The sequence below is a fragment of the Gossypium hirsutum genome, chromosome D08 (assembly GCF_007990345.1).
Source record: "Gossypium hirsutum isolate 1008001.06 chromosome D08, Gossypium_hirsutum_v2.1, whole genome shotgun sequence".
NCBI classification, from domain to species: domain Eukaryota; kingdom Viridiplantae; phylum Streptophyta; class Magnoliopsida; order Malvales; family Malvaceae; genus Gossypium; species Gossypium hirsutum.
The window spans coordinates 36,164,616-36,192,595 of record NC_053444.1 but is presented as its reverse complement, the minus strand read 5'-3'; the positions used below and the strand labels follow the sequence as shown (position 1 = coordinate 36,192,595).

The following is a 27,980-nucleotide window of genomic DNA, read 5'->3' as shown; positions in this document are numbered from 1 at the left end:
GTTAAATACTATAATTAAAATATAATATTTAAAAAATTAAATATAAAACGTGTAACATTCATAAATAATTGTATAGTAAGATTAAAATTGTGAAATAAATAGGTTCCAAGATTCAACAATTATAGTTATCATAATAATATAGTGATATTTAATATTCAATTTTTAGAAATGTAAGCTAAAAAGTTATAAATTGAATATTATACACTGCTAGAAAAATTGAAGGATAAAAAACCTGAAAAACCATCCAATGTCCCATTTAATATTTTACCGATGATTAAGTTAATTGGGTGGGCCATCCAATAAGCATTGTTTACAGGTGTTTAATTATCATTTTAGCCATTTATATATTGAACTTAATAAAAAAAATATAATGTTATTTTATATTTGTAAATGCACTGTTAATGAAAGACCTAAATGAGCTAACTAGATATTAGGAATAAGGTTAAGTAAGTGTCACGTACAAGTCAACTTTGGTATCCCCCAAGTAACACAAAAAATCTCTCATTCAATACCATCACCCTACAGCCTTCCAAGTTTTCTCGGGAGGTAAGGATAAGGTTCACTCTTCACATCCACGCCACAGTTATGTAGTAATCATGTTGAACTGGAATCTAGAGAGCTGCTGCGGAATGGTTGATATTACGGGTCCGTATCTCTGTTCAACATTTAACTTCTGTTTGTTAGAATGAATACAAGCAGCAAAACCACCGTTTATCATTTCATCAACTTGCAGTAGAAATTCAGACAAAAGCAACAACGAAATTTAAGTGACAGAGGTAACCAAGTTAGCAGTTAGAAGCAGACATAATTTCAGAGAAGAAACAGATGAATAATATGATCTACCACGGGCAATTTGCCACACACCCATTCTTCATTTCCATTTACCCTTTACCATACTTTTGAAATCTTGTAATCAAGACGCATTTTCATCAACTCGACCAATACAACATTAAAAACTTAAATCCGTTGAAGAATGGACTAAAATTAGGTTACTGCCTACCTGAACATTGTCATAAAGCTCAAACAATGGTACAGCAAGAAGTTTCAAATTTTTTGGTACTGCAAAGTACTCTTTCTCAGACAAATGGACAAGGAAAAGCTTCTTGCATTCCTGCAATCATATCAATAACAGAGGTTGAGAAAGGACAGGGCAGGTCATAAATAGAAACATCAAGTAACAAAAAGATCAACAACATCTACACGATACCTTAGGTTTTGTGATGTGGGGAGGACAATATGGATACATTATGGTTTCAAAGTTGGGCCTCCACCAGATGGCCACACACTCACCAATCTGAAACAAGATAACAAGGAACAGAAAGAAATGTGAATTAAAGAAAATGTTTCCAAGCTACACCATTACAATGATCAATGGAAATTGTTAGGAAACATGACTAGTCATCATAGTAAGATAGTTACAAAAATCTGTACCTGCCAGTCTGGCACAAGAGCAGGTGAATTAGCGCCAAGCTTGCTGGTCAGCTTCCTTTTCAAACCCTCAATCTCTGAAGCCAAACAAACATAAGAGCATAGGTATTACAAAGGACACAGAATCTCCAAAATAGCACAGCAGAAACGATGTAAGGAGAACAACATAATATGAAAATAGTTAAAAGATGATACCATTCTCTCCAGGCTTCAGTCGTCCACCAGGAAGTTTGCAGAATGTGTTCCCAATTTGCAGAAGAAGAATGTGAGGATGATTATGTTCTTGGACCTGCATGAGAAGGTAGTATAAGCAATCGAAGGGGAAAATAAAAAAAACATTAAAATGGTCATCATTAGAAGCCAACTTTTTGTAAACCACACAAAAACTATGGTAAGTAGTAAGTTCAGCAAAAGCACAAGATAAACTCATAATGCCAAAGAGAATGCTAATTCCTTTAGATATTATCATAGACAATGATAATTAAAATATACATATAAATTCCATATAAAAGGGGCCCTTCATGTATTAGGATGTAATTCCTCTTTATACACATAAGATAGTTGTAAATTTCTTCCAGGTTGACTATCATGGTCATATGTAAACACATGTACGAGCTAACTACTGTGTATAGAAAAGTGGGAGTGAAAGCCATTACCACACATTTTTGCAAAAGAGAGAGAAGCATAAACATTATAAGGTTAAATCTTGTGGTTATTATGATGTAATGGCTAAACAGAGGTACAGTTACATACCAATAAAATTGCTTCAACGCTAGTTCTCATGCCCTCTTTCATGTAACTGCAACTCCAATAAAAAAAATCGATTACTAACTTAAGCTCGTAAAGGAAAGTTTCAAAATGTCAATCTGTAAGTAATCTAATGACATCCATGATAAATTCTTCAAGTAATTGGCACCTGTTTTCTTTTTTGAAAAAGGGTTTTCTTGCTTTTGCTTACCCAAAAACCAAGTCAATACTTTTACATCGTCTAAAATACGAGAAACAAAATCAAAATCTCAGTTCAAATGTTATATGGTTTTTACCAGTAAATAGGTTTTGAACTACATATTGCCCCCAGATCCCAACATGATCTAAGAAACGAGAAGCAGCTAGGGTTTCGAAGACCACCGACTCAACTAATTCGAACAGTCCAACACAAAGCAATTCAAAATTAGCCCTTTTTTCCTCATTTTCTTTTCCATATTTCTGAAACAGAATAGTACAAAGGAACCCTAAGCACATGAAAACCCAACCTCAAGTCAGCATTCTCAGGAGCCAAAAGGAAAATTGGGGTTTATCTAGGGTTTTTAAAAATCCTGGAAAAATATGAAATTATACAAGGAATAAAATGAAGAAAGTGAAAAAATGAATTACTTGACTTTCATGCGAGCAAGGCGATCGGCGACGGACGTGTCCTTCTCCATCTTCGGCTCTTTGGTACCAAAGGTGTAGCTGGACAAAGGGTACGTGTTAACCACAGGTGACATTACCATCTCTCCCTCTCCGAGTCGAAACGTTTGTTTCCCCGGCGGCAAATTCGATTGTGGGTAGGGAGAGGGAAGGGTGTGAAAAGGTTAATGAATATGGTCTTATTAATGAGTTCAGCCCATTGAAAATAATCAGGAAAGGGCCTAACCATTGTTGTAAAATGGGCTTATGTTATTAGGCTCATAGCATTTGTCGATATGTCACATTACTCATTAGCTGCTATTTCCGCTCCTTCTTAATCCTTTCTAATACAACCATTACAAATAGGTCCATCGTATCAACATCATCAAATAAGCGCAGGAAAAACCAAAGATTTGAGTTTAAAAATGCTCAATAATGGTGATCTCAAATTGAAGTTTTGCCCGAGGTACAGTCTTCCTACACTTGCTCTATAAGTCCAATTGTGATTGGTATATAAGAAAATACAACACAAAGCTACTAGAAATCTAATTAACGTAAGTATTTACAATAGAATCTAAAAAGAAAATTGCAAGGAAATTGGTACAAAACCCTAAAAATATTAAAGAAATCTTTTTTGTCCATCCTTACCTCCATTGAACTTAAGTAAACTGCAAATCAAGCTGCACCATCGCGACAATACTGGTTCATCATTGTGACTTACTCCACTATTTTGCAACACGGTCTCTCCTTGGCACACATGTGACCATTAGAAGTCAATGGCAAATGTCGCGACTTCTTCTCAAAGTTGAGACACTTGCTACTACCATTTCTCCAACATTGCTTCTAGCACTCAGGACTTTCATATAAAGTAATGATGAATTACGCGCAACTCAAAATATTAGAAAGTGTTTGAATAGTTGAAATGTTTGGTGCTTGTGTGCTTGATTCATGTCACCCCATTAGAAAGATGACAAGCAAAATGGTTGAGTTAGACTTGAGCTATTTCATACATTTCATACCATTTTTGGGTTTCCACCCTCTTCTTTTTTATATATATTCTTAGGGATAATTTGATCTCAAAAGATACCATTCCTATTTTTCCTAAACGAGCACTCATATTTTTAACTCCACCTTTTTCTCTTCAATTTGAAAAAGGTCCTAGATACATATACAAGAAAACAAACATTAAGGAGGCGTTTGTTTAATGGGAAATGATTTACCGGAAATATTTTATATATTTTCTTGTAATTATTTTTTAGAAAATAAGCCCTTTTTTTTTCTTGTAAGCTGACTTACCTTTTTGAAAAGTATAAATCATTTTTTGGAAAAGAGCTCTTTTACGAGTAATTTTAATTTTGCAGAAAAATTAACTTGAATCATGCATGATATTATTATAATATTTTTTTGAAATATATTATTTTTTATTTTTAAAATTGTTTAAAAATATTAATATCAAATATTTTAATGTTCAATATTATTAAACATACATTTAATAATATAATAAATTAATAATATAACTTATTATTTTAACAAATTATTTAATATTACAATTTAATTTTAATAAATTTTAACAATAATAATTTTAAATTTTAAATAATATTCTTAATATATTATTGAAAAATGCTTATATTAATAAATATATATTACAATTTATAAATATTTAATATTAAATTTTTTAATGTATAAAATATGAATATTTCAATTATATAAACATTTGTATTTGTTTAAATTAGGATTAGCTTCATTTATCCCTTTCAACTCTAATGAATCACTATCCACTCTCATATATGTAATATATGTAGTTTAAATTAAGTTTTAATTAGGCATTGTTGATTATTAAGTTTATATATGATATTAATTATTATAAAATTTTTTCTTATTACAAAATAAATTTTGATTGTCAAAAGAAAATGCTACTAGAATATTTTTTTAACACATATATTTATGTTGTGTTTGTTATACTAAGAACAACTTTTAGAAAACGATTTCAAGAAAATTCGTCTAACAACGAAAAATAATTTACGTAGAATTGTCCAAACACTAGAAAATATCAAACTTTCTAGAAAATTAATCTATTTTCAGTGAAACAAATGCAGCCTAAAGCAAATAACTAAAAAGAAATAAAAGTACTAACTAATCTACTAGGAAAGACAATATAAAATGAAAGGTAAGAATGTTCAAACACTAAGTGAAAAAGGTCCCTCATCTTCCTCCTACTCCTCCTTAACTTCTTCTTCAACAACCTTTTTAAGCTTTCTTCTCTTAAGCTCATTAGTAGGAGGAGGTTCATCCACAAGTAGCTCTTGTAGCTATTGTATATGCTTGGACAAATGGTGTAACTAGGAAGGTTGTTCTTGAGGCATTGATGTCTCCCCTCCTAGTACCGAAGAGGATGATCCCACATAAGCTTGAGGTAGTGAAGGTGGTGTATTGTCACTCATATCCAATTGAGTAGGAATACAAAGAATAACCAGAGTAGGTGGTCATGAAGGTAAGTTAAGGTTAGGCGTAGCAATGTAATGGTTCACTACCTGGCCAAAGATAGTCATGTGTTGACCATAATGGCAAATCATGCTATCAATGTTCTCCTTTCAAGTATATCTCTACTAAGTTGCTGGTGGTGGCGGCTTAGTGATATGTCGTAATTTGATATGATAAATTAGGCCATTTTCACGTTTAAGGAGCTTGTTTTCAAGTGGCATTTAGAGTCATTTTATTAGTTTTTGCATTAGTGTTAGGATTTGGTTTTAAATTTTTTTTAAGTAAGTTTTTGTTATATTTTGAATAAATGCATTAATAGCTTCACACATGAACTTAATAGTGTGAAAAAATAGGATCATATTAGGAGAATGAATTTTTCCTGAAAAGATTAAGGATATCCTATTAGGGTAACACGCATATGACAAGGTCCTTGGACAAACATTGATTAAGTTGCTTTCGTAATGGTATGCAATTAAGGAGAGCTCAGTCATGATACTATAGTGAAATGACTTCGTGACTGAATAAGTTTATAGTTAATAGGCAAAAAGCTAGAACTTAATCATAGACTATCAGAGCCCTAACTACATATGTCCAATCGATCCCTCCACTAACTCATTGAAACCAGAAATGAATTGCAAGTAGAACCAAATAAACAAAAATGAATGAAAATGATGAAGTTAGAGAAATGGGTCGTATTAAAAAAATGAATATGTTTTCTCCTATAGTATAGAAATTACTTGAGAATTAATTTAAGATTCTCAAATTATTATTTAATTTAAGGCTCTAATGCCCAATTCTTTGCATGTTTCCCCTTCTTATCAATTCTGTGGACATCTTTTCCCAATTGTATAGGAATGTCCGGAATATGTTGACGACACCTGAATTGACAAAGCACTCGATCTCCGGCATACCACTCCACCATTTGAAACTTGATAATGGGTGCGTTAACACACCACACAATTGCATATGCTCTAGATAACGAGGAATGACGGAAGCAACATTCGATGTGATATACGGTATCCACACGAACTGCACAATTAAACACATGATTAAAATAATAATTGCAACGTAATTTAATAAAAAAACTAATTACATAACACTAATATAATTTAGGGATTTAAAATTAAATTACCCCATCCTCACCGTATGCCTCGATTATTTATTGGTATACAATGAGTGTTTCCAACTTCCTAATGTTTGGACAAGTATACCATCTAAAAATATAAACCAAATTTGTTAGAAAATATTTTCATGAAAAAAATATCTTAATCCAAGTTTAACTGTTTTTTACCTATTCACAAGTGGGAACACATGTACTTGGTGACCCAATGATGCCAGAAATGACATCCTGTATAGTGCCCAAGATTGTAGCAGTATCAGAGAATCACCTATATCGACAATTTTGTGCTTTGTCACCCGATAAAGTTCACGATATAGCGTAGCTAGTACTATCGAACCCCAACTATATGAACAAGCACCTTGCAAATTACTAAGTAAAGGTAGGTACATCTAGTGGACTCTATTATTATTGGAGTCCAGCACAAGTACCCCTATAAGTTGTAGTATATAGGCTTGAGCAGTCTGTATCTTCTTCATCTTGGTCGCATAATTCGATAATGTTTCAAAATTTTCCTTTAGCCACGAAATTTTTAAACCCTTAAATTTATCGGTACCATCATTGGGAGAGCGTCCAAGCAAAGAATAGCAGAGAGCCGCAAGATTTGTTATGTCGCTTGAATCGGTTACCGCATCACCGTCCACGGGGAGCCCTAATTTCATTGCGACATCTTCCAGTGTGATGGTGTATTCCCTACACAGTAAATGAAAGGTGTGCGTCTTTGGGCACCATTGCTCAATTAGTGCCGGTATTAAGTCGTCCCTCAACTCAAACACATGGATTAATGCCACTGATCCAAATCTCGTAGCATCTAAATAGGACATAATCCGTGCATCCGATTGGTAGCTCGGACCATGGCCACGTGGCCTTAACACGCGGTACAGACCCTAGTTATATTACAAAATTGGTTAAGATCTCACAATTAAATATAAAATTACGTGCAACTATGCCAAAAAAATACGTACAACATTAGAACATTCTCTTACCGATAAATGGATCGTTCTAACTGTGTGATCTTCTATAGTAATTAAAGAACTCATATCGATATCTACAAAAACAATTTAAATTTTCTTTAATATTCGACTTAGCACAATATATAGTATTATTAGAAATATCTAAAGTAACACAATTTTAATAGTACTAACAATTAAACAATATATAGTACACTTTTACAACCAATACAAAATTAACTATACTAACAAATAAAAATATATAGTACTATTACAAATATCTAAACTAACACAATTCTAAATTTTTTTTCAAAGTTAACATATTATTATAGAAAAAATTAAACTTTTAACACAATTCTAAACGATTAATAATAATTATACTATTAGAAAAATATATGCTTGTTTTTTTGGGACACCTTAATCTGTAGGGAGGGAGGGAGGGACCATCCAAGTGTTTGTAATATAAAAAATCAAAGATACAAAATAATTAGTACTAACCTTTTAACATAAATATCAGGCAAATTACATATAAAAGCCCAATTTTTAAAAAATTTACCGAAATGGGCCCGATAAATAATTATTTACCGGAATGGCCCTATTTCCGCGAAAGCGCGTCCTCGTCAGCGCGATGTCAGGGGACGTGGCAGAAAAACACATCCTTGAGGAAGCGTTTTGCCTACGTGGACAGAAATCGCTCCCTTAAGGGCGCGCTTTATGTCCAAGTAGGCAAAACGCTTCCTCAAGGACGCGTTTTGCCCGTGTCTCCTACGGTGGGTTTTGGGTTATTGGTTTAGGGTTAGGGTTAGGGTTTTTAGGGTTTTTGTGTTTTTAAGTTTAGGGTTTAAGAGGAAAAATTAAATAAATAAGAGATTAGGGTTTAGGGTTTGTCAATTAAATTAATTATAAATTTTTCAAAATTGGATTAGTTTTCATGTTTATTGTTTTTTAAGAAAAAATCAATTAAATTAGGGTTTAGGGTTACTTGAGTAATTTAATTAAAAAATTTTAAAATTAGATTAGGGTTTAGAGTTAAAGGTTTTAAAGGAAAAATCAAATAAATTAGGGTTCAGGGTTACTTGAGTAAATTAATTATAATTTTTTAATAAATTAGTTTAGGGTTTAGTGTTTAGGGTTTTTAAGTAAAAACTCAAATAAATTAGGGTTTGGCGTTTAAGGTTACTTAATTTAATATATTTGTTAATTTAAAGAACCTCCCACGTGGACACGCTTTTGCTACAGTAGGTCCTAAGAAAATAATTTTGAGTAGACGTTTCTGAGCAAACAGTGTCAAAAACGCTTTAAGAAGGATGTTTTGTTAGCAGAAGTACTGAAAAAAGCTCCCACGTGGACGCGCTTTTACTACTGTAGCCCTTGAAAAAATAATTTCGAGTAGACGTTTCTGAGCAAACAGTGTCAAAAACGCTTTAAGCAGGATGCTTTGTCAGCAGAAGTACTGAAAGAAGCTCCCACGTGGACACGCTTTTGCTACAGTAGCCCCTGAAAAAATAATTTCGAGTAGACGTTTCTGAGCAAACAGTGTCAAAAACGCTTTAAGTAAGATGCTTTGTCAGCAGAAGTACTGAAAGAAGCTCCCACGTGGACACGCTTTTGCTACAGTAACCCTTGAAAAAAGCTCCCACGTGGACACACTTTTGCTACAGTAGCGCATGGCCTGAGGCTATAAATAAGGCAAAATTTTCCCTCATATTGCATAAGTTCCAGAAAAAAAATTTAGAGAGGCTAAGAAGGATAGAAATTGAAGATGAGTGAAAGTATTAGTGCTGTTATTTACTATGATTGTGAGGTTTGCCACACCGAGAACAGTGTTGTTTTTTATCGGAGAATACAGTGCGACTGGTTTTTAACCAGAACATAGATTTGACAGAACTTCGTAAAAAAATTAGGTGTAAAATATTCAGAACGACGCCAATGAAAGTTCTATCTATTACGTATCGATTTTGTTCTTCTATTGATCCGGTGACATATGACTCGTTTGACATAAAAGGTGCTCGTAGCTTGGAGGCAATGGTGCAGACTCATCTCGCTAGTGGAGCACCCTATATTGAGTTATATGTACAATTTACATCACCAAATGATGGAGTTGTGACTGGTGTTCGAGAGGTATATGCGAATTGTCGGATCCTCGTATGGTGTCCATTGAAACTATATAAACATGATGCATATATTAGTTATATACATAATACATAATACTAAATACTAAATACTAAATACCAATTGGCTAGCTCATGATGAAATATTAATTTTATTTAATACTTACTTGTGCTTCCGACTGTTGGTCTAATAGAAACCGTATATCTTCAAGAGAGTTAGGCAATCCAGCATCACTTGCTGGATGATTCCACCTAATTAAATAAATTTTTAGCATACTATTATAGTTTTAATCTACTTAATAATTGTAAAATCTAATATAAAATTTACCTCGTTATAAGTGGGAATGTATATGGGTGGTCTACTCGAGGACGTAAAAATGGAAAGTGAAACCATGCCCATGACCACAGTAGTGACAGGCAACCTCCGATTTTCGCTTTACTTGGTTGCGTTGCCCCGCACATCTCCCAGTACAATGTGGCCAAAATAGCATACCCCCAACTCAATTCAACAGTTGCTCTAAAATCAACGAGTTTCAGCAGCCATCTTAGATGTACGAGGTTCCGTGACAAGTCCAGCATCAGATAACCTCCAATTATCTGAAGAATGTATGCCCGAGCATATTGAATTCTTTCTAGTTCGATTGAATCATCATCTAGATCCGGGAATGTGTCTCGTAACCAGCCCATCTCGATCCGACCTCGTTAATATTCTCTGGAATAGCGCCCAAAAGCTCGTAGCATACCGCTCCCCAATCGCCAGATTGAACAAACCCGGTGACTGGGTACCCGTCCACCGGTAATCCCAATTGCAGATTGACATCTTCTAAAGTGATAGTGCACTCTCCACATGGAAGATGGAATGTGTGCGTCTCGGGTCTCCACCTCTCAATCAACACACTGATAAGTTTCAGGTCCAACTTGCATCCCCAGCCTACTGTCGCAACGTGCCAAAAACTCGCTTCCCGCAGGTAATTCTCTACCAATGGTGATGGAGGGCAATGCATATTACGGATATAACATTGCAATATTCGATCTACAGACTTTTATAAAAAATAAAAAATTAATAATTATTTAAAATTACATAAATAAAAAAATCTTAAATAATATTTAAAATTAAATTTAACACTTACCATTTTCATTTGTTCGACGAATATGTGCTTGTCATCAAGACGAATCAATTCTCCGGTCATTGCTAAATTCGTACAAATTTTTACAATTTAAAAAAAATTCAGAAAAATAAAATTTAAAACTTTTTTAAAAATAATTAAAAGATTAAAGCTCTTTTAAATAGGAATTTGAGAGAAATTTGAGAGGAATTTGAGAGAATATTAGAGAGAATATTAGAGAAAGGATTTAGTTGTGAAAAAAAATGAAATGGGGGTTTTTATAGTTTTTTTTTACCGTTGGGGAGGTCACCAACGATAAAAAAAATAGCCGTTAGTATTGTTCATGCGCAGGCAAAATGTGTCCCCAGGGGAGCGCTTACGTGGCAGGAAAATGCGTCCTTGAAGGCGCGCTTTTGGTCCACCTAGGCAAAGCGCTTCCTTGAGGAAGCGTTTTCCTGCCACGTCCCCTGACATCGCGCTGACGTGGACGCGCTTTCGGGGAATTGGGCCATTTCGGTAATTAATTTATTACTGGCCCATTCCGGTAAATTTTTTAAAAAATGGGTTTTTTTTAGTGTTTTGCCCACAAATATCATACCTTAATACTAAACATCTACTAATATAACTAATTATACTAAAAAAATTATAACATACTTTTGTTTTGATAATAAATAAATACAAACATTTTAATAAAATCACATGCTTTAATAATACTAAACTATTATTAAAATAACTAGTTATACTAAAAATAAATTAAAACAAACCTTACCTGGGGCAAAACGGAGGGGGACCTTAACAGCAGCAACTTCAAACTCTTTTGTTTTTTTTTTAACTTAGATGCGTGGGGGTTGGGGACCAAACCAACCCCTTTTTATAATAATAAATATAATATTTATATTATATATTTTTTAAAATTAAAGTTGAAAAGAAAAAAATTGATATAATAAATTAGTCACGAGTCCGGATTTCAATACGCGATAAATTTTATTATATTAGAATTTTTTTTTCAGCTTAAAAAATATTTTATTAAAAATAATAAGGTGCCGCCTGACACATTGACGACACTAATAAGAAAATATTTTTTTATTTTTATGCTTATACTGTTAAAAAATTCATATTTTGAGTTTTAAATATGAATGTCGCCGATTGATCAGACTGCACCAATTACTTACTGTTGTCTAGTTTCGTGATGATCTTATTCTAATTTGAAACATTCATATAGAAGTACTATTGAAATACGTTCTTTCAGTCTGTGGCAGACAAAACCTGTGCTTATTGCATATACCATGCACATTGAAACATTCTTTTCAATACTGATTCCAGAAATTTTGGCACGGAAAGGGAGGAGAAGAATGAAGAATAGTGATCAGTTGTGCAGTGGGCTTGGTCCTCCGGGGACAAGTAGATGTGAGACGCCGTGAACAGCCTCGTACTTGCTTCTTAAGTTGGGTTGTGTTTGGTGGTAGGGAGGCCCGGTGATTTGCCGACAACTGGAAGTATGGAGTGTTGCTAACACAATTGCCAAAATCACAAGGGGAAGGAAAGGACTAAGAGTTCTCATCCTCTGAAAATCACCCAAAATGGAATCTCACGGAAACTGGACATTCTGAGTTGGATTTCTGTGTTTCAATCTCTATATATAACGTTAAATAGGCAGCCTGTTTCCAATTATCGCTCCTACTATTTACAGTAACTTTAATGCCCTTATTCTAATCATTATTAGGCCTACCTCTAGTTTATGTTATCTAAACTTATTATTATTAAATCAAATGCTTGTATTTGGTTCTCTAGTAATATTGAATTTTGAAATAAGATTTTTACGTTTGGATTTTAAATATTTTTTACATTTTTTACTGTGTCAAGATTTCAGTATATAACTCTTTTTTAATTAATCTTACATTCTCTCGGTATTATAATATTTAATTTGCTTAAATATTAGACATTAAATCAAAATTAATTTATAATTTTAACATTTATCCCATAATAATACAACTATAATTAAATTCTTTGATACATTCTGTATGTAACATTTCAATTAAACTTATATATTACATTTTGACCGAATGCTACTTTTATAATTTTGGTCAAAATTGTTATTAAAACAATAACAAATAACATGTTTAATAATCAAATGCATTTTTCTTCCATAGATCTAAATTTTTATTGCTCTTCCCCAATTGCAATTTATTTATTTGATAAACGACTACAGAAATGGATTTCTTTATTAGTAAAATAAATTACTATAAGCTTCATTCTTTGTATACTACGTAATTATAATGGTAAATTTAGCTCTCAATGTTTACATATTTTGTTAATTTGATACTTATTATTTTTTTAAAGTTAAATTTAACCATTAATCTTTTAAAAAGAGTCCATTTACTTTTTAAGGGAAATATTGAGTGAAACATTAAATTTTTAGCGATGTTGGCATGATAACTCGCGTTGTAATTAATGTGTACTTCATCTTAATATATCACTATTTGTCTTATAAATCATGTCAACAAATAATTATAAAAATATTAAAAAATTTTAAAAAAAAAATCAGCATTAACTATAGGCAAGTAAATATGGCATTAACTATTCGAAATTAAAATATAGCATTAACTATTTCTGTTAATTAATAAACGTTGAGATGGAAAAGGAAGAAATAAATAGGACGGTGGAAAAATATAGACACGTGTAAATCCACAGCTATTGAATTTATAGAAATCATAAGAATTTATATATATATATATATATTAAAATTTTAAAAAGCTAAAAATTTTCCAAAACAAGTTTAGAAAACAAAAAATTATATAATAAAAAATTCAAAATTTTCAAAATTTTTACATTTACAAAAAGTTCAAATAAAATGTTCTACTGTTGAAAAGTTTCTCTATTTTTGTTTCTCAGAATAAAAAAAGTTTCTCTATAAATGATAATTTTAAAAAATTTCAAAATTCAAAACAAAATGTTAATCGAAAAATATTCCAAACAAATTCTTCGGAAATCAAAATCGTTATTTTCAAAGGATTTATATTAACTTTATTTTTTAAAAAATATATTATTGTTGGTTGTTTTATTATTTATCTGATGAGCCCATATTTTACACTGTTAATTTTTTCTGATCGGATTAGTTTTCCTCTTAGTTTAATAGTTTATTAATGGAAATAATCTTGATTATTCGCTTTTAATAGTATTGGGGTCATCTAATGATTTATTGCATATTTATTATTATTTCTCTGATGAATGAACTTTTAAAATATCTCATTCTTTATATTGAAAATAATGACTCATATTCAAGTTGACTAAGTAGCCTCTCCCAGACATGATCCATTCAAATACGATAACTTTAAAATAAGAGTTTCAGCTACAGATAAGTTTATGTCGGCATGTGTTAACGAATCCACCAAGATTTCATAAGCTTCTGTGATAATTTGTTGTGAATTTGCTGTCTTGGCCAGAATGATTAAACGTATCTACTATCATTTCCAAAAGTGGTATCCACCCGACAGCTTTGACAACATTGGCTTCTACTACAACTAGAAGTTAATTTAAAGTACCACCAGGGATTGAATCATTTGTTCATTGAAGTAGACATGTGAGCAGCCAATATTTGTTATACATTTTTAGCTTTAATTCCTTCACATTGTATTGTTTTCAAGTAATTCTTATTTAGTTTTGAGTTAATAAATTCCATTTTAAATGACTTTTAAATTATCTATAATGTTTTTAATATTATTTTTAATGCTTTTTAATATTTTTTAATAAAAAAAAGCTTATGCAAGGTTTCGTGTTCAAGAGAGAGAAAAGAAGTCTAGAAAAAACGGAGCGAGAAAAAAGCTGAACAAGAGAGAAATCACATTCTGCTCAAGAAGCCTCTGTAAAGTATGTCTTGCATTTCAATCAAATTTGGGCACAAACAGAGAGCGATGTCGTTAGGACGAAAACAGGGGAGAAGCATAAACGACGTCCCGACGACATGACAGGGACATCGCCATTTGGTGATATGTCATGAAATTTTCTCGGTTTTCTTCTCCTAGTTAAACTCTGAGTATTTGTTTCAGTCAAACTCTGATTAGTGTAGATTATTTTAATAATATTATTTGACCTACGAATTTAGCCTATAAATAGGAATTTTTCTGCCCTAGAAAGATTAAACGCATTACACATTTAGGTATTAGCTTTTACAAGCTTTCATAGAATTTTGTATTTACATTTTAAGGGTTCTTATTTCAAGTTTCGGAATTTAGTTCTATCTCCATCCTTGTACTCTTCGTTTTTTCCATTATAGTGAAATTATCTTTGCTCGTGGTTTTTTATCCTTTTTAGAGGAGTTTTTCTACGTAACATATTTGTGTTCGATCTTTTCAATTTCTTTGTTATTTTACTTGTTCGTTGCTTAATCAGGTTTATCCCCAACAGACTAGTATCAGAGCTTTGTCGATTTCCGCATTCAACCCGTTCAGAGATGGCAGCAACAAAGTTTGACATTGAGAAGTTCGATGACATCACAAGTTTCAATTTGTGGTAAGTTTAGATGACGACAATACTGATACAGAATGGTCTAAAAAAGGTCATTACAGGGAAGAAACCCGCAAATATGAAATAGTCAAAATGGGAAGAGCTTGATGAGAAGCCATATCTGCAATTCAATTGTGCCTCATGAATAATGTATTGCAGGAGTGTTGATGGAGAAAACGACATACACCTTGTGAAAAAGGTTAGAAACCCTTTACTTGACAAAACCTCTGGCTAATCGATTGGTGTTGAAACAACCGTTGTAGACGTTCTGCATGACGAAGGTGAGCACCTTAGAGGTCACATTAGTCAATTTATTACTTTTTTGAATGATTTAAAGAATGTTGAGGTTTAGATTGACGATGAAGATTAGGCTATGTTATTATTGTGCTCTTTACCCCTTTCATACAAATCTTTTAAGGAGACTCTGATTTATTGCAAAGATTATCTCTCGTTCGAGGATGTGAAGGGTCATCTATTGAGTAAAGACAAACTCGACAATGAGTTTGTTTTGGATAGCAAGTCAGATAGGTAAGCCTTAGTTTTGGTAGCATCAAGAAAGCGAGACAAAAGATGTCGTTATTGTAAGAAGTTAGGTCACATCAAGGTAGATTGTTACAAACTATGAAATAAAAGGGCTATTGAGAGCAACGAGGAAGATTTAGCTATTGCTAATTTGATCGATGACAAGGGTGATGATTTCTTGTTGGTTTCAACAAGCGAAAACTCTAAGCTTACATCCGAGTGGATCCTAGATTTTGGGTGTTCTTTCCACATGTGACCCAACAGGGAATGATTTTGTAACACCCTATTTCCAATTAACTTAGAAACTTGAAATAATTGGAGAACTAAATTGAAAAAAATATCGTAAGTTGGCGGCCTTATTGAAGAAACTGGAAAGCTAGAAACCGGATTGCACATACTTGAGGTCCAATTTTAGTTTGTTTAGAATGGAATCAGTCGGTTTCTAAATGAGAGACATCATAATTAGCCTTAGACAACTCTCATAGGATTGGAACTAGCGTACGAAGGGCTATAAATAACTGGGAGTTGACTTTCAAGGATAATTTTTCTTTCCATCCTTGTCCAATTTCTCTCGTTCTTTATCTTATTCGGTAGCTTGAAGAAGGAATAACCATGGAAGGTTCAGAATAGAGCAGACTTCATAAGAATAAAGTTGGAAAAGTAGGGAAACCAGAAACTGGGTAAGGTTCTTAGCCTTTCTGTATGCGTAAAAGTTAAAAAATGAAGCTATGGAGTTTCAAGAACTGATTTAAGGGTTCTGCATGCTATGAAAGCTTAAGTTTTTAAGATGTAACTTAAGTTTAACCATTAGATTTTTTGTTGTAAGCTATTGTCTAGAGAATGGAAGCTCTGGTGTTCGAGAGAAGGAATAAGCTATGGGAATGATGAAGTTTAAGTGAGTTCCAAACTCCAAACCTACTGTTATGGTCTACGCTGTTTGAGCATACCATGGTTTCATAAACATGAAATAAGATGAGATAAGCATGCATTACATGGTTATGGGTAAACCTCAAGGGGTTAGATAAAGTCAAGAAAGGAATTGGGAAAGAACCCATTAGTTACCACCTCGGGTGAATCTCCAAACCTTGCGGAAGGAATAGTGCGGTGTTTAAGAATTAAGCTTAGAGAGAGAGAGGATTTGATTGGGAAATGAAATTATGGAATGGTATTTACCGCGACAACGGTATCAACTAGTCCTTCGGGGCAACACTGTAAGGACGGTATATGGTGTAAGACTATATATGAGAGAGGCTGTGACAATCTGGTATAAAGTATACGGTGTAAGACTATAGATGAAAGATGCTATAGCAGGAAGGTATGATGGGTAAGACCATGGATGAAAGACTCCATGGCATCATGTCACACCCCAACATCTACAGACTTAGGAAAAAGGTTCAGTACGCATGTACATTACCTGTTTTGGAGTACTATGGTAGTATAGTCTGCCATTTTACAAACTTCGGGCAAGCTAAAGTTTGGCACATAAAGTATCCGCTCATGAAAGTATCTAAAGTTTTCTTCTCGAGGTATTCTTCAATTGAAGGAAGAGTACGAAAACTGAAAAGTATGCCTCAGAGTTTTGGCTTAGTAAGAAGCGCCTATTAAGTATATGAGAAAATTGTAGGAGACTAAAGTGCCTTTAAAAATATTCCACATATGAGTTATCACCAGGGGTACGGTACGCTCGGTTTACTCGAAAACTATGCAAGTGGGTCTTGCAGTGAGATTGGTTAAGAGTCAACTAAATGGACTTGACTAGTCAAACAGTATTTGCATATGGATTTCCTTTTATAATTTTTTCCCGATTTTGATAAGGCATTTAAGGGAAAATTTCAGTATGCATTTGACACTTGTCAAGATCCACTAAAGGGGAACTAAACCTAAACAATCTATTTTTCTTCATTAGGATTGGATGTTTGGTTTAAGTAGTGAATGTTTCAATCTCCTAGTAAGTTCAATAATTTTACATGTTGAGATTTCTGAAGAACAGGGTTGTTATAAGTCATAATAACAATAGAGTGGGAGTGAGAGGCCCTACATCGAGGTCACATGAAATTGATATGTTGGTAAAACTGTCTGCAAATGGAGTTTTAATGGAAGTTCTATGATCTTTTAAGCAGTTGCTGCTAGTGGTTCTAGTAGGACTATCAGAACAGGAACTTCGAGCCGAGGTAAAGGTAAGTTTCAGGTGAGTCTTTAACTTGACTCATGTATGTTAATTTACAATGGTTGTTCATGCATTGCTGTCTTCTCTATTAAGGGTATGAATGAAATCTATGTAAGTTTGTTCAGTGTTAAATGCAAAATGCCAAATAATTCTGATTGATGTAAAAAGGTGAGAAAGAGAACCATTTGTGTTGCCTCTGGTAGGACAAGTACATTGCTAACCGAACAGGCAGATCAGTGTGAAAATGGAGATTTATTGTGTAGCCTTCGATGGGGGTAGCTATAATGCTAACCAGAATGACTGATCATGAAATAAATTTGTGGAAAGATTATGTTGATGGAACTTTCTAGAAAAATAGTACGATAAGGTCAATTATGTGATGCCTTTATGGTGTATTCTGTGATGCCTTCGTGATTTGTGATGCCTTTGTGGCTTATTATGTAATGCCATTGAGGCGAAATATGGTTAACTGCCTTTGTGGAGAAATATGATTTTGCCCTAGGGGTATTTCTTGAATGAGTTCTCAGCAGCGTTTTTGAAGAGTGAATCTGTCATAGTAGCTCATCAGTACAGAGAACTTGACGTATTCGTAATTATAAGTGGTCTAAGAGTCCGCCAGACTTGAGTTTGTCTACTCTATGTATGGAAGTTATCTAAATTCTATGGTATCCGCCAAATTTGAGTATTTTCACGTTATGTATAGAGGTTATCTGGAGTCTAAGCTATCCATCAAACTTGGGCATTCTCATGGTATGTAACATGATTGTCCAGGATTTCATGGGATGATTTAGAATGTTTCATCCATTAGAATAAGATTTGATTATTAGGAAATGTGCCCATATTGCAGTAAACATATAATTGTTTTCTATTTATTTGAATGATGAATAAATAAATAAAGTTAATATCACATTTCACTATTATGTCTTTTGTATTTCTGTCTTTTCATATTTTGCATGCATAGTGAAATTGTGACAAGCAAATATTATGTCATTGACTGTCTAAGTTCAAGCTGATGATAAGTGGCATTGTAATAATGTTTACATTGCAAGAAAGACAACTTACTTTAGTAGATAATATAAACGAGTTTGTAATCCAGTAAAAGAATCAAAGTGAGCATTTGATTCAAATATTGAGAGGGATTATTATGTCGTCTACAATTCCAATTGAGGAGTTGGCTAGTCTTGACTATCGAAGCAGTTGATTCCACGAGTAGAGACATAGATGTATTAATTGAAAGAATAATACATTGGACTAGACCAAAGATGAGTTAATTCTAAATCCGTTTGTGAATTAATTCACTTGTGACGTTCATGGTATGATTTACCTAAATCTTGAGTTAGCCACTGGGCACGCGTATGTAACTCATGTGCTTTGATATAAGTGGAGGCTTATGCTCTAAATATGATCGAGTCGATAGCCAATATGTTGGGTATATGACTTGTGTATGACATGACTTTACTAGCAATAGTGGAATTCATAACTCAATTAAAGAGTTAACAATATCTTCTCATTAGCATTGTTTAGATTTATAAATATGGAACGTGACCACGAGTTGCTAGTTCTCAAACGAGCAATTTATCACAGTCATGTTTTGACAGTGATCATATTGATCATTAAAAAGACACAATGATGACAATAAGATAAAATAGTAGTTGGATGAATTACTTTCGTAAAAAGTGTACAATAAGGAGTTTTCAATAATGGTACTTCTTGTAGACTGAATCCATGATTAAGTAATTCCGAATCATCGGAACGATGCTTCTGGATATAATTGCAATTACTAGAGCCTAATTGTATATGTCCGATTAGTCCATCTGCTAGCTCAATAAAAGCTCGATTAGACTGCACTTGAATCAAAAGAAAATTCTATAACTTTGGAAATAATTTAATTGAGTCAATTTGTTCGATGTGGAATTAAATTGGGCAGTCGTAAGAATTGTTCAACTAGAGAATTTGATGACAAAATTTTCTTGAAAATTAATTTGGAAAATCTAATTGATTTTTGGGAAACGTAATTTTGATTAAGTAAAATTAAATTAATCAAATTAATTAAAATTAATATGGTATTTTTAGAAATTAATTTTCAACTTGAAAGTTGGACTTGAGATCGTAAATTGGGCCCAAGAGCCCAAAATCGAGACCAAGACCCAAAAAACGATCGAACCAAGCCTAGTAAGTGAAACCGGGATGACGGTCCAACCAGTGGCTGGACCTGACTAGTCGGGCTGTCACTGGCCCGGATCGAACTGGCATTAACTGAACAAGCTTGGGTGTTAACGGCTGCGGCGATGGCATTCTAGTGGTCAGAAAATAGTCGGCGGTGGTGGGTCTTCGATGGTTGAGTAATGGAAGAATTACACTCCTACTAAGACTCTACCAGAGAATTTAATTTCAAATTAATTATTCCAAAAATAATATTTTTAATAGATTTAATATTAAATTAAAATTAATACTTATCTTAATAGTATTTATTAATTTAATATTAAAGTGATTATCTTAATATTAAATTTAATTTAATGTTTATCTTGTAGATAAATATTCTATTAATTTAATAAGATTTAATATTTAATTTAATTTAATTTAATATTTATCTTAACAAGTATTATATTAATTTAATATTAAAGTGATTAAGATTAATCATAGTTGAACTCTCTAAACTCTCCCTATATAAAGAAAGCATTGAGTTATTAGTTTACACACTTGAATTCAAGAGAAAAGTTGTAGAGAGAAAATTTTTTGAAGAAATTATTTGTAACAGCCCAATTTTGACCCTAATCAAAACAGTAGTTTCGGGACTACAAATCTGAGTCTGAAAAATATTTTAATATTATTTTTTGTGTTAATTATGTGTGAATTTACATGTGTGAAATTTTCGTGAATTTATTTTATTGTTTTTGTGCTTAATTTGAGAAAATGACTTAATCATGTAAAATGAAAATTTGATGGTTAAATAAGAAAGTGCCTAATTGTTGTTGTATTTATAATTTGGAGGCTTTATGTTGTAATTTAACCAATAATAATAGGTAGTGGACGGCATATTGATAATATATGGTTTTTATATATTAAAAATAAAAAGTTAAAATAATAATAACATGTTATAATGTTATAATAAAACAAACATAAATTAAAGAAAGCCATTATCATCTTTTTATTTTTATTTCTCCTAGCCGAATGTAAAAGAATAGAAAAAGAAAAGAACAAGCTAGGTATTAAGCCTTTGTTCAAGCAAATTGAGGTATGTTTCGGTTTCGGTTTTTGATAATTTTTACGTTTTTGAGATTGTTCCTAAGTTATCTTCAAAGCCCATGTTTTAATTTTTGAAATTTATGATGATTTTGTGTTTTGCCATTGATGATAACTTGTGATTTTTTGTTGTTTGATGATGAAATATTAAAGATATGTGAAGAATTAACATGTTTTGTCTTAGGATTTTTGATGAATTTGAGTAATTTGGACTAAATTGTGAAAATAATACTTTGAGGGACTAAAATGTGAAAAAATTGAAATATGTGGACTTGTATGGAGCTTGTGAATATTCGACCTAAGCATAGTATATGCAACTTTTGTGTATTTTGTGTTTTATGCAATAAGGACTAAATTGCAAAAAGTGTGAAATGTCAGGAGTAAAATGGTAATTTGCCCATTTATGTGTTGTTGGATTAAATTGAATGAATGTGTGTTTAAGTCAGTTAAATTTGAATTTATTTAGATCAAGAACGAAAGAAAACGAAATTAGATCGGGGGAAATCGAAAGTAGACGAATAGTCGATTTAACTGTTCGACAACATCCGAGGTAAGTCTATAAGCATATAAATGTCGTTAAATTTGATAATATATAAATGTTACATGATGAATGGAATTTTTTTGAATATATTTGTGTATGGTCGAATGTGTATTGAGTAAAGGAGCTATATTTCGAGTTCGATCCGATTGAGATTCAATGTCCGAAAGTCCCGTATGAACCCCAGGAATAGATAGGATACATATGTCATGACATAGGATTTTTGATATATGTTATCGTGTAAGACCACATTTGGGACGTTGGCATCGACTTGTGTTACGTGTAAGACTATGTCTGGGACATTAGAATCGTATTTGTTTCGTGTAAGACCCTGTCTGGGACAGTGGCATCGATATGTGATTACATGTAAGACCACGTCCGGGACGTTGGCATTGTACAAGCTTCCGACTATCCTCGTATCCTTTTTAATTCCGAACAGTTCAACGGGCAATGTTAAGTGAAGATCAAATGTGAAATTGAATTAAAAGGCTTAGGTATGTACTTATACCAAGTTGTGAAAATAAGGTAAGTCGGTTGTTGAATTGATTGTATAAATGCTAAAGTTATAAATGTGAACTATGTATATGCATATGTGATTGTGTATATTCGGCCAAATGTGGTATATGTGATTTTAATAGTGAGATTTAAATGATAACCTTGTACTTGAAGAACATGTATATTCGGCTTTGTCAACTTAGTGTTAATATACAATAGTTGATATATATTTTTGCTTATGACTTACTAAGCTTAAATAGCTTACTGTCTGTGTTCTTGTTTACCTCTGTTTTATAGATTTTGAAGTCGTTATGAGCTTGGGGATCGTCAGCAAAGTCTATCACACTATCGATTGTTTCTTTCGGTATTTTACTAAATTGAATTTGGGCTTATGGCATGTATAGCATAGTTGAAGTATTTGATTTTGGGACTTGTATATATATAGCCATGCGAAAATGGCTTGTCTTTGATAATTAGGATTAGGCTTGGTTTTTATGAGTTCTTGATCAAGTGCTTTATGTGTTTGGTTTTAGCAATTTAGCATTGGCTTATTATATGTGAAACATGGTTGCTATGTTTATGTTTGTGTGTATGATCTCGGTCAAGGTGAGTTTATGTGTAATTTGGTGGATATGTTTTGCTAATGAGTGCTTGAATTAAGTCATGGTTTATGGTAGGTATAAGTCTTGATGTGTGGATTTGAAAATATAAGTGAGATGCGAAGTCATTAGTTAGGTTATAAGACATGTAATAATTTGTGCATGTTCGGCCTTATGGGTTGCTACAAAATTGGTTATAATGTGCTTGTGTATTCGGATATGTGATGAATTAAAATAGCTAAATAAATAAGTTTGGTATAAGATTCAAATTGTATATGTGGTTAGTTTAGTAATTGGTTTATAATGGCATATAGATGAAATGAAGTTGATGTGGTTTATTAACATTTGAGGTTTAGTTTATTTGACAATGTAAGTGTATTTGTATATATGAATAAGGTGTTGGAACTATAAAGATAAGCATGATATTTGGTTTATAGTATATTTATCTAAATATATATTATGTATTGAATGTTATATAGAATGACTGAATAAGAAACAGTTCAGCTTGATAATGTGAATAAAATTTTTGGCACATACTAAAGCATATAAAAATATTGGCATATTGTGAACTATGAGTAACTGTAGTTGTTATTTGTGCTTAAAATGACTTAAGATATCAAGTCCATATGCCCATAGTTTTGGTGATTAGAAAAGAAGTAAGTTTAGTTTTAAATCATGTTAGTTTAAATGAAATCAATGCCGCATAAATGGGTGATACCTAAATTGAGTTATGGTTCATTTTGTTTGGATATGAATGCGTATCATGTTTGTTAATAACCATTAATATATTCGACCATATTGTATGATAACCAAAATTGCATTTTTGTGTGGTTAATAATTGATTTTAATATGTCACCATGCTTAGATTATAAAATGAGATGTTTGATAATTAGCTTATGATAAATAGTTATTATATGTTTGGTATATGATGTGTAATGACATATATATATTTGAATAATTTTTAAAATATGCCAATGAAGGTAATATAGTAGATTTAAGTTCAAAAGTGATTAAGATAAGTGTTTTGATGAGTTTTAAATTACTAAACTGGATTTGTAATAATTGTCTGTTCTGAACTATGCTATGTTCGGTCATGCCTCGTAACCTTAATTCGACGACGGATACAGGTTAGGGGTGTTACATTATTTCAGAAAATTTTTAGTAATATTTTTTTACAACTTGGCCCAAAAGTTTAGAGAAATTGTAAAATTACCTTATTGGTAATTTTTTTGTGAATTTTTTTTTATTCGAAGCGAGCCTACACTCTGTAGACGTGAGCTTGAGGATAGCGGAGAAGACTACTCGACCGAAGCATTCATCCTAAACAAATCGAAAAGATACAATTTTGATTAAGTATTTTTTTACTTTAGATGTCACAACTAAGTTCTTGTTTTGGAAATATTTTTTAAAACTCTGGTTTTTTTCGAAATTTATTTTTCGATGCGTTTTACAAACCCGATTTTCCAAGAAATTGTATTAGAGCCAGGTTGTGCTCTATCTATTAGTATAAAAAAATAATCAAAATAAATTTCTCTTCTTCTTGAATAATTTGATTACATAGAAAGTGACATTATTTAGATCTTATGTATGTTTTGAGTTATATATGGAAATAGATTCGATATTATATATTTATTATATTTTTTTTTGCCAAGGTTGTGGTTATTAGGAAATAGACTGTGGACTTTCATCTTCACGTAGGACTTTTTTTTTAATTCATAGCATTCTTGTGAGCCGGAAACGGGCATATGACTTAAATGTAATTTTTCCAAAAAGAAGTCCATGACAAGGAGAAGATAGAGCAATGGTGACTGAAGACCCAAGGATGTCTTGTGGCAAAAAACTATGTAATTTTTATTTTTTTCATTTATTTTCTAGAAATAGAACCATGAAAATTTTGACTGATAATTTTATTTTAATTACCTATCTCATTATATATTTATTTTATAATTGTTTATAATATTTATATTATGTAATGTTATAATTTTGATATATATATAAGATGATCCACAGTTGATTGATTAAAAAATAAGAAGTGTGGTAATGAGAAAATACATGTGTTGTATTGTTCTATTCACTTCTTTATGTTATTTGATTATTGTGAGAAGTGTGGTAACAAGAAGGTGCATGCCTAGGATTGGCTCTGGCTAAGAAAGGTTTGGTTTTAAGCAGTCAAATTTGACTCACCTCCCTTTTCTGAGGCTCTACTTGGTGCACAATTCACATTCACTTCTTCGATTTTTCCCTCAAAAGAAAAACTATAGAGAATCAAAATTGTTTGTTTTTATGATTGATTAATTCTTGTGTATGAATGAATGTGAATATTATAAGATTACTATAACATGCTATGCATATATTGGAAGCATGTCATACAGATTAGGTAAGAATGCCACTAGGACTATTGTATGATTATTCTTGAAATCTAGAATAAAAACCTTGCATGTTTTTTAAAATATTGAGTGGGAGAAGGTCCTTGAGAAAGACCTATGGCCTCCATTGATGGTCCCTAAGTGAAAGCATGATAAAGTTTCGAGTCAGTTTCTACCTTGGCCGCACCCCAAGGTAAACTTTGTCATGTGGGTTCACTATATGGGATTTCCTTTTAAGGACAATTAGTCATGCTTGAATTTCAGAGAGATTGTCCCAAGATGACTCACAAATGAAAGCATGTTCATGATGGGTGTTAAGTCAATGGTTGCACACTCAAAATTGTCTCTTATTAAATAGTTTCCTAAGAAACGATATGTAAGCTAGAGATGGTGGCCAATCGTTAAATGGTTATTGGTTTGTGTGAAGTCTTGAGAATTAAGATTCACGAATTGATTGGATGTAATCCATGTTCTTGCTAGTTAATCATGAGACCATAAGACAACATGATTGATGGGTGTGAGAATGATCGTAGTAATGGAAAAATGTTTTTTCAAGGTTTTAATACAAGACGCATGCATCATACTGTATTCTTGGTATATTGTAAAATAAAAATATTTGCTTAATACAAAGATAGTAATTAGTGAATCTTTATTTTTTTTCAATTCAAATATGTCTTATACCCCTCTTATTAGCATTATTATTGAGAAAAAAAATAAATGGGGATAACTTTCAAGAATGGAAACGAAACTTGCTAATAATTCTCAACTGTGAGAAACAAAAATTCGTTCTTGACAAAACATGCCCTCTTGAAGCTCAGCCTAAACTTAGAAATCACTAGAGAGATTCTGACTCGATTGCTAGATGTTATATGTGTAACAGCCCAATTTTCAATGGTGAAGGAGCAATGGTTTCGAGACCATAAATTTCTGTCATATCGACTCATAAATATTATTTTTAGAATATTTATAGAGTCATTAAAATCTTATTGAAATTTGATTAAGAAATTTTAACGTTTAGATAGTTAATTGAAGAAAAATGACTAAATTGTAAAAAGTGCAAAGTATGATAATTTTAGCATTTTGGATGATTTAATGGCTTAATTAGTAATGTGGGAGAACCAATAAGAAAATTAGTCCTTATTTTAGTTAGTGGACAGTAATGGATCTATTTTTAAAGAAAGAAATTAGTGTTAATGGTAATTTTGTAAATTTTATGAAATTAAAACAAACTTAAATGTTGTAAAATGTGTTTCTTCCTCAATTTGCTTTCTCCATAGCCAAAAAATACCCAAAAACCTAGCTTGAAGGTTCAACCATTTTTAAGTCTTGCATGTAAGTCCATTTTGATTTCGTTTCTTGTATTTTTTATGTTTTTAAGATTGTTACAACTAGGTCCAGGTAGCCCGTACCTTTGTTTTTGAATCAGTTAAAAATTTTAGAAGTTTCCATTGATGAATATTGAATTTTTTATTAATACAATATATTTTGAGCTTTGATTGTGTTGTTTGATGATTTTGTAAAGTGATTTTTGTTAGATTTTAATTTTAGGATTAAATTGTGAAAATGTCAAAATTTTAAGGTTCGATAGTGAATTTAATGTTCATTAGGGACGGTTTAAGAGCCTAGTATATTTGGATGGAATATTTACTTGATAATAGTGGTTAATTTGATGAATTTCGGGTTAAGGGACTAAATTGCAAAAATATAAAAGTTTGGGGTAATTATGTAAATTCAAAAAATAAAAGGGTGTTAATTGTAAAATGGATTAGGATGTGAAATGTAAACTGATAATTGAGAAATTTTACATTTTAGATCAAAATCCCGTAGATACTCGTGGAAAAAGAAAAATTACGGAATAGTCCCTAAACTTCTTCAACTACTACAATTCAGTACAAGAAGTTTGTACAGTTTAAAATTTTAACATCTATAGAAATTGTTGAATAGTATAACATGGTACAATAAATATATTCAATTATTGATGATGAAAGGTTATTTGAGTAACTTTATTGAATTTGATGTTTGGATTGGATTGAACGCGAGATAGAGTACAGTCGAGATATGGTGTGTTATGGGGGTTGGAGTGGAGATGGTTATGGAGTGATATACATATATTTTTTCCTGAGTAAACCAAAGTTCAACATTTGTTGCGAAATCTCGTGTTATACTATTTGTTTTAATGTGTTTCGAAGGGATTAGCTCTTTAGAGCATTGGTGTGTTTTGTAGGGATTAGTTCTTACGAGCATTGGTGTGCTTCGGAGGGATTAGCTCTTACGAGCATTGGTGTGTTTCATATGGATTAGCTCTTTTGATCATCTAGTGTGTTTTTGGTTGGATTGTTGATGTACTCTTAGCTATAAGTCGTTCATCGAATTAAAAATCTCGGTAAGATAACTTGTTGTATGATTTTAATGGAATTTCTATATATATTTGAATATTGAATTGAACTTTTGTGATTTATCGATTGAGGTTTTAGATGACAGGAAACATTCATGGTTGAATTATTATTTGAATTGTTATACTTACTTCGGTAAGATTTATTGTTTAAATCCGTCGAACTTACTAAGCTTCATTGAGCTTACTTGTTTTATTTATTATTTTTGTAGATACTTTCAAGGTTGGACAATTGGATCGGTACTCAAGTCACACTATCCTTAAATCTCGATAGTTTTTGGAACGTTTATTTTGGATTATATGTCATGTAATAGGTTTGAATGTTAATACTAATGTTTTAAATATGTAAATTGCTAAGTATGAACATATGTGCCAATTGATAACTAAAATGATATACGAGAGTGTGGTAAGATGTTTTAATGCAAATTATGTATGCTATGTGTTAATGTGATATTGTGGTTGGGGTGTCTATAATAAGCATATTGGTTAAGTGTTAAAATCTTGTGAATTGATAAGTTGTGATTGATGATTCATTTTGATGTATAATTGTATATACTTGTTGTATCAATGATG

General features: G+C 32.0%; 1 protein-coding gene across 1 annotated transcript; it reads right to left on the bottom strand.

Annotated features, from left to right (window-relative positions):
• Nucleotides 1-357: 357 nt before the first annotated feature.
• LOC107917707 (pre-mRNA cleavage factor Im 25 kDa subunit 2) lies at nucleotides 358-3,014 on the bottom strand. Its single transcript, XM_041098139.1, has 7 exons — nucleotides 2,803-3,014; nucleotides 2,182-2,227; nucleotides 1,624-1,717; nucleotides 1,432-1,505; nucleotides 1,208-1,294; nucleotides 1,001-1,111; nucleotides 358-655 (listed from the first exon to the last, which is right to left on the bottom strand). The coding sequence occupies exons 1-7, from the start codon at nucleotides 2,919-2,921 to the stop codon at nucleotides 584-586; spliced, it is 603 nt and encodes a 200-aa protein (XP_040954073.1). The 5' UTR covers nucleotides 2,922-3,014; the 3' UTR covers nucleotides 358-583.
• Between the last annotated feature and the right edge of the window lie 24,966 nt (nucleotides 3,015-27,980).

What these genes read in the sequence shown, in the direction of transcription:
- LOC107917707 (XM_041098139.1), bottom strand. Translation starts at nt 2,921, where the DNA reads ATGGTAATGTCACCTGTGGTTAACACGTACCCTTTGTCCAGCTACACC. An exon ending in CTTGCTCGCATGAAAGTCAA is followed by an intron (nt 2,228 to 2,802) that starts GTAATTCATTTT and finishes TTGGAGTTGCAG; the next exon opens with TTACATGAAAGAGGGCATGA. An exon ending in GCGTTGAAGCAATTTTATTG is followed by an intron (nt 1,718 to 2,181) that starts GTATGTAACTGT and finishes CTTCTCATGCAG; the next exon opens with GTCCAAGAACATAATCATCC.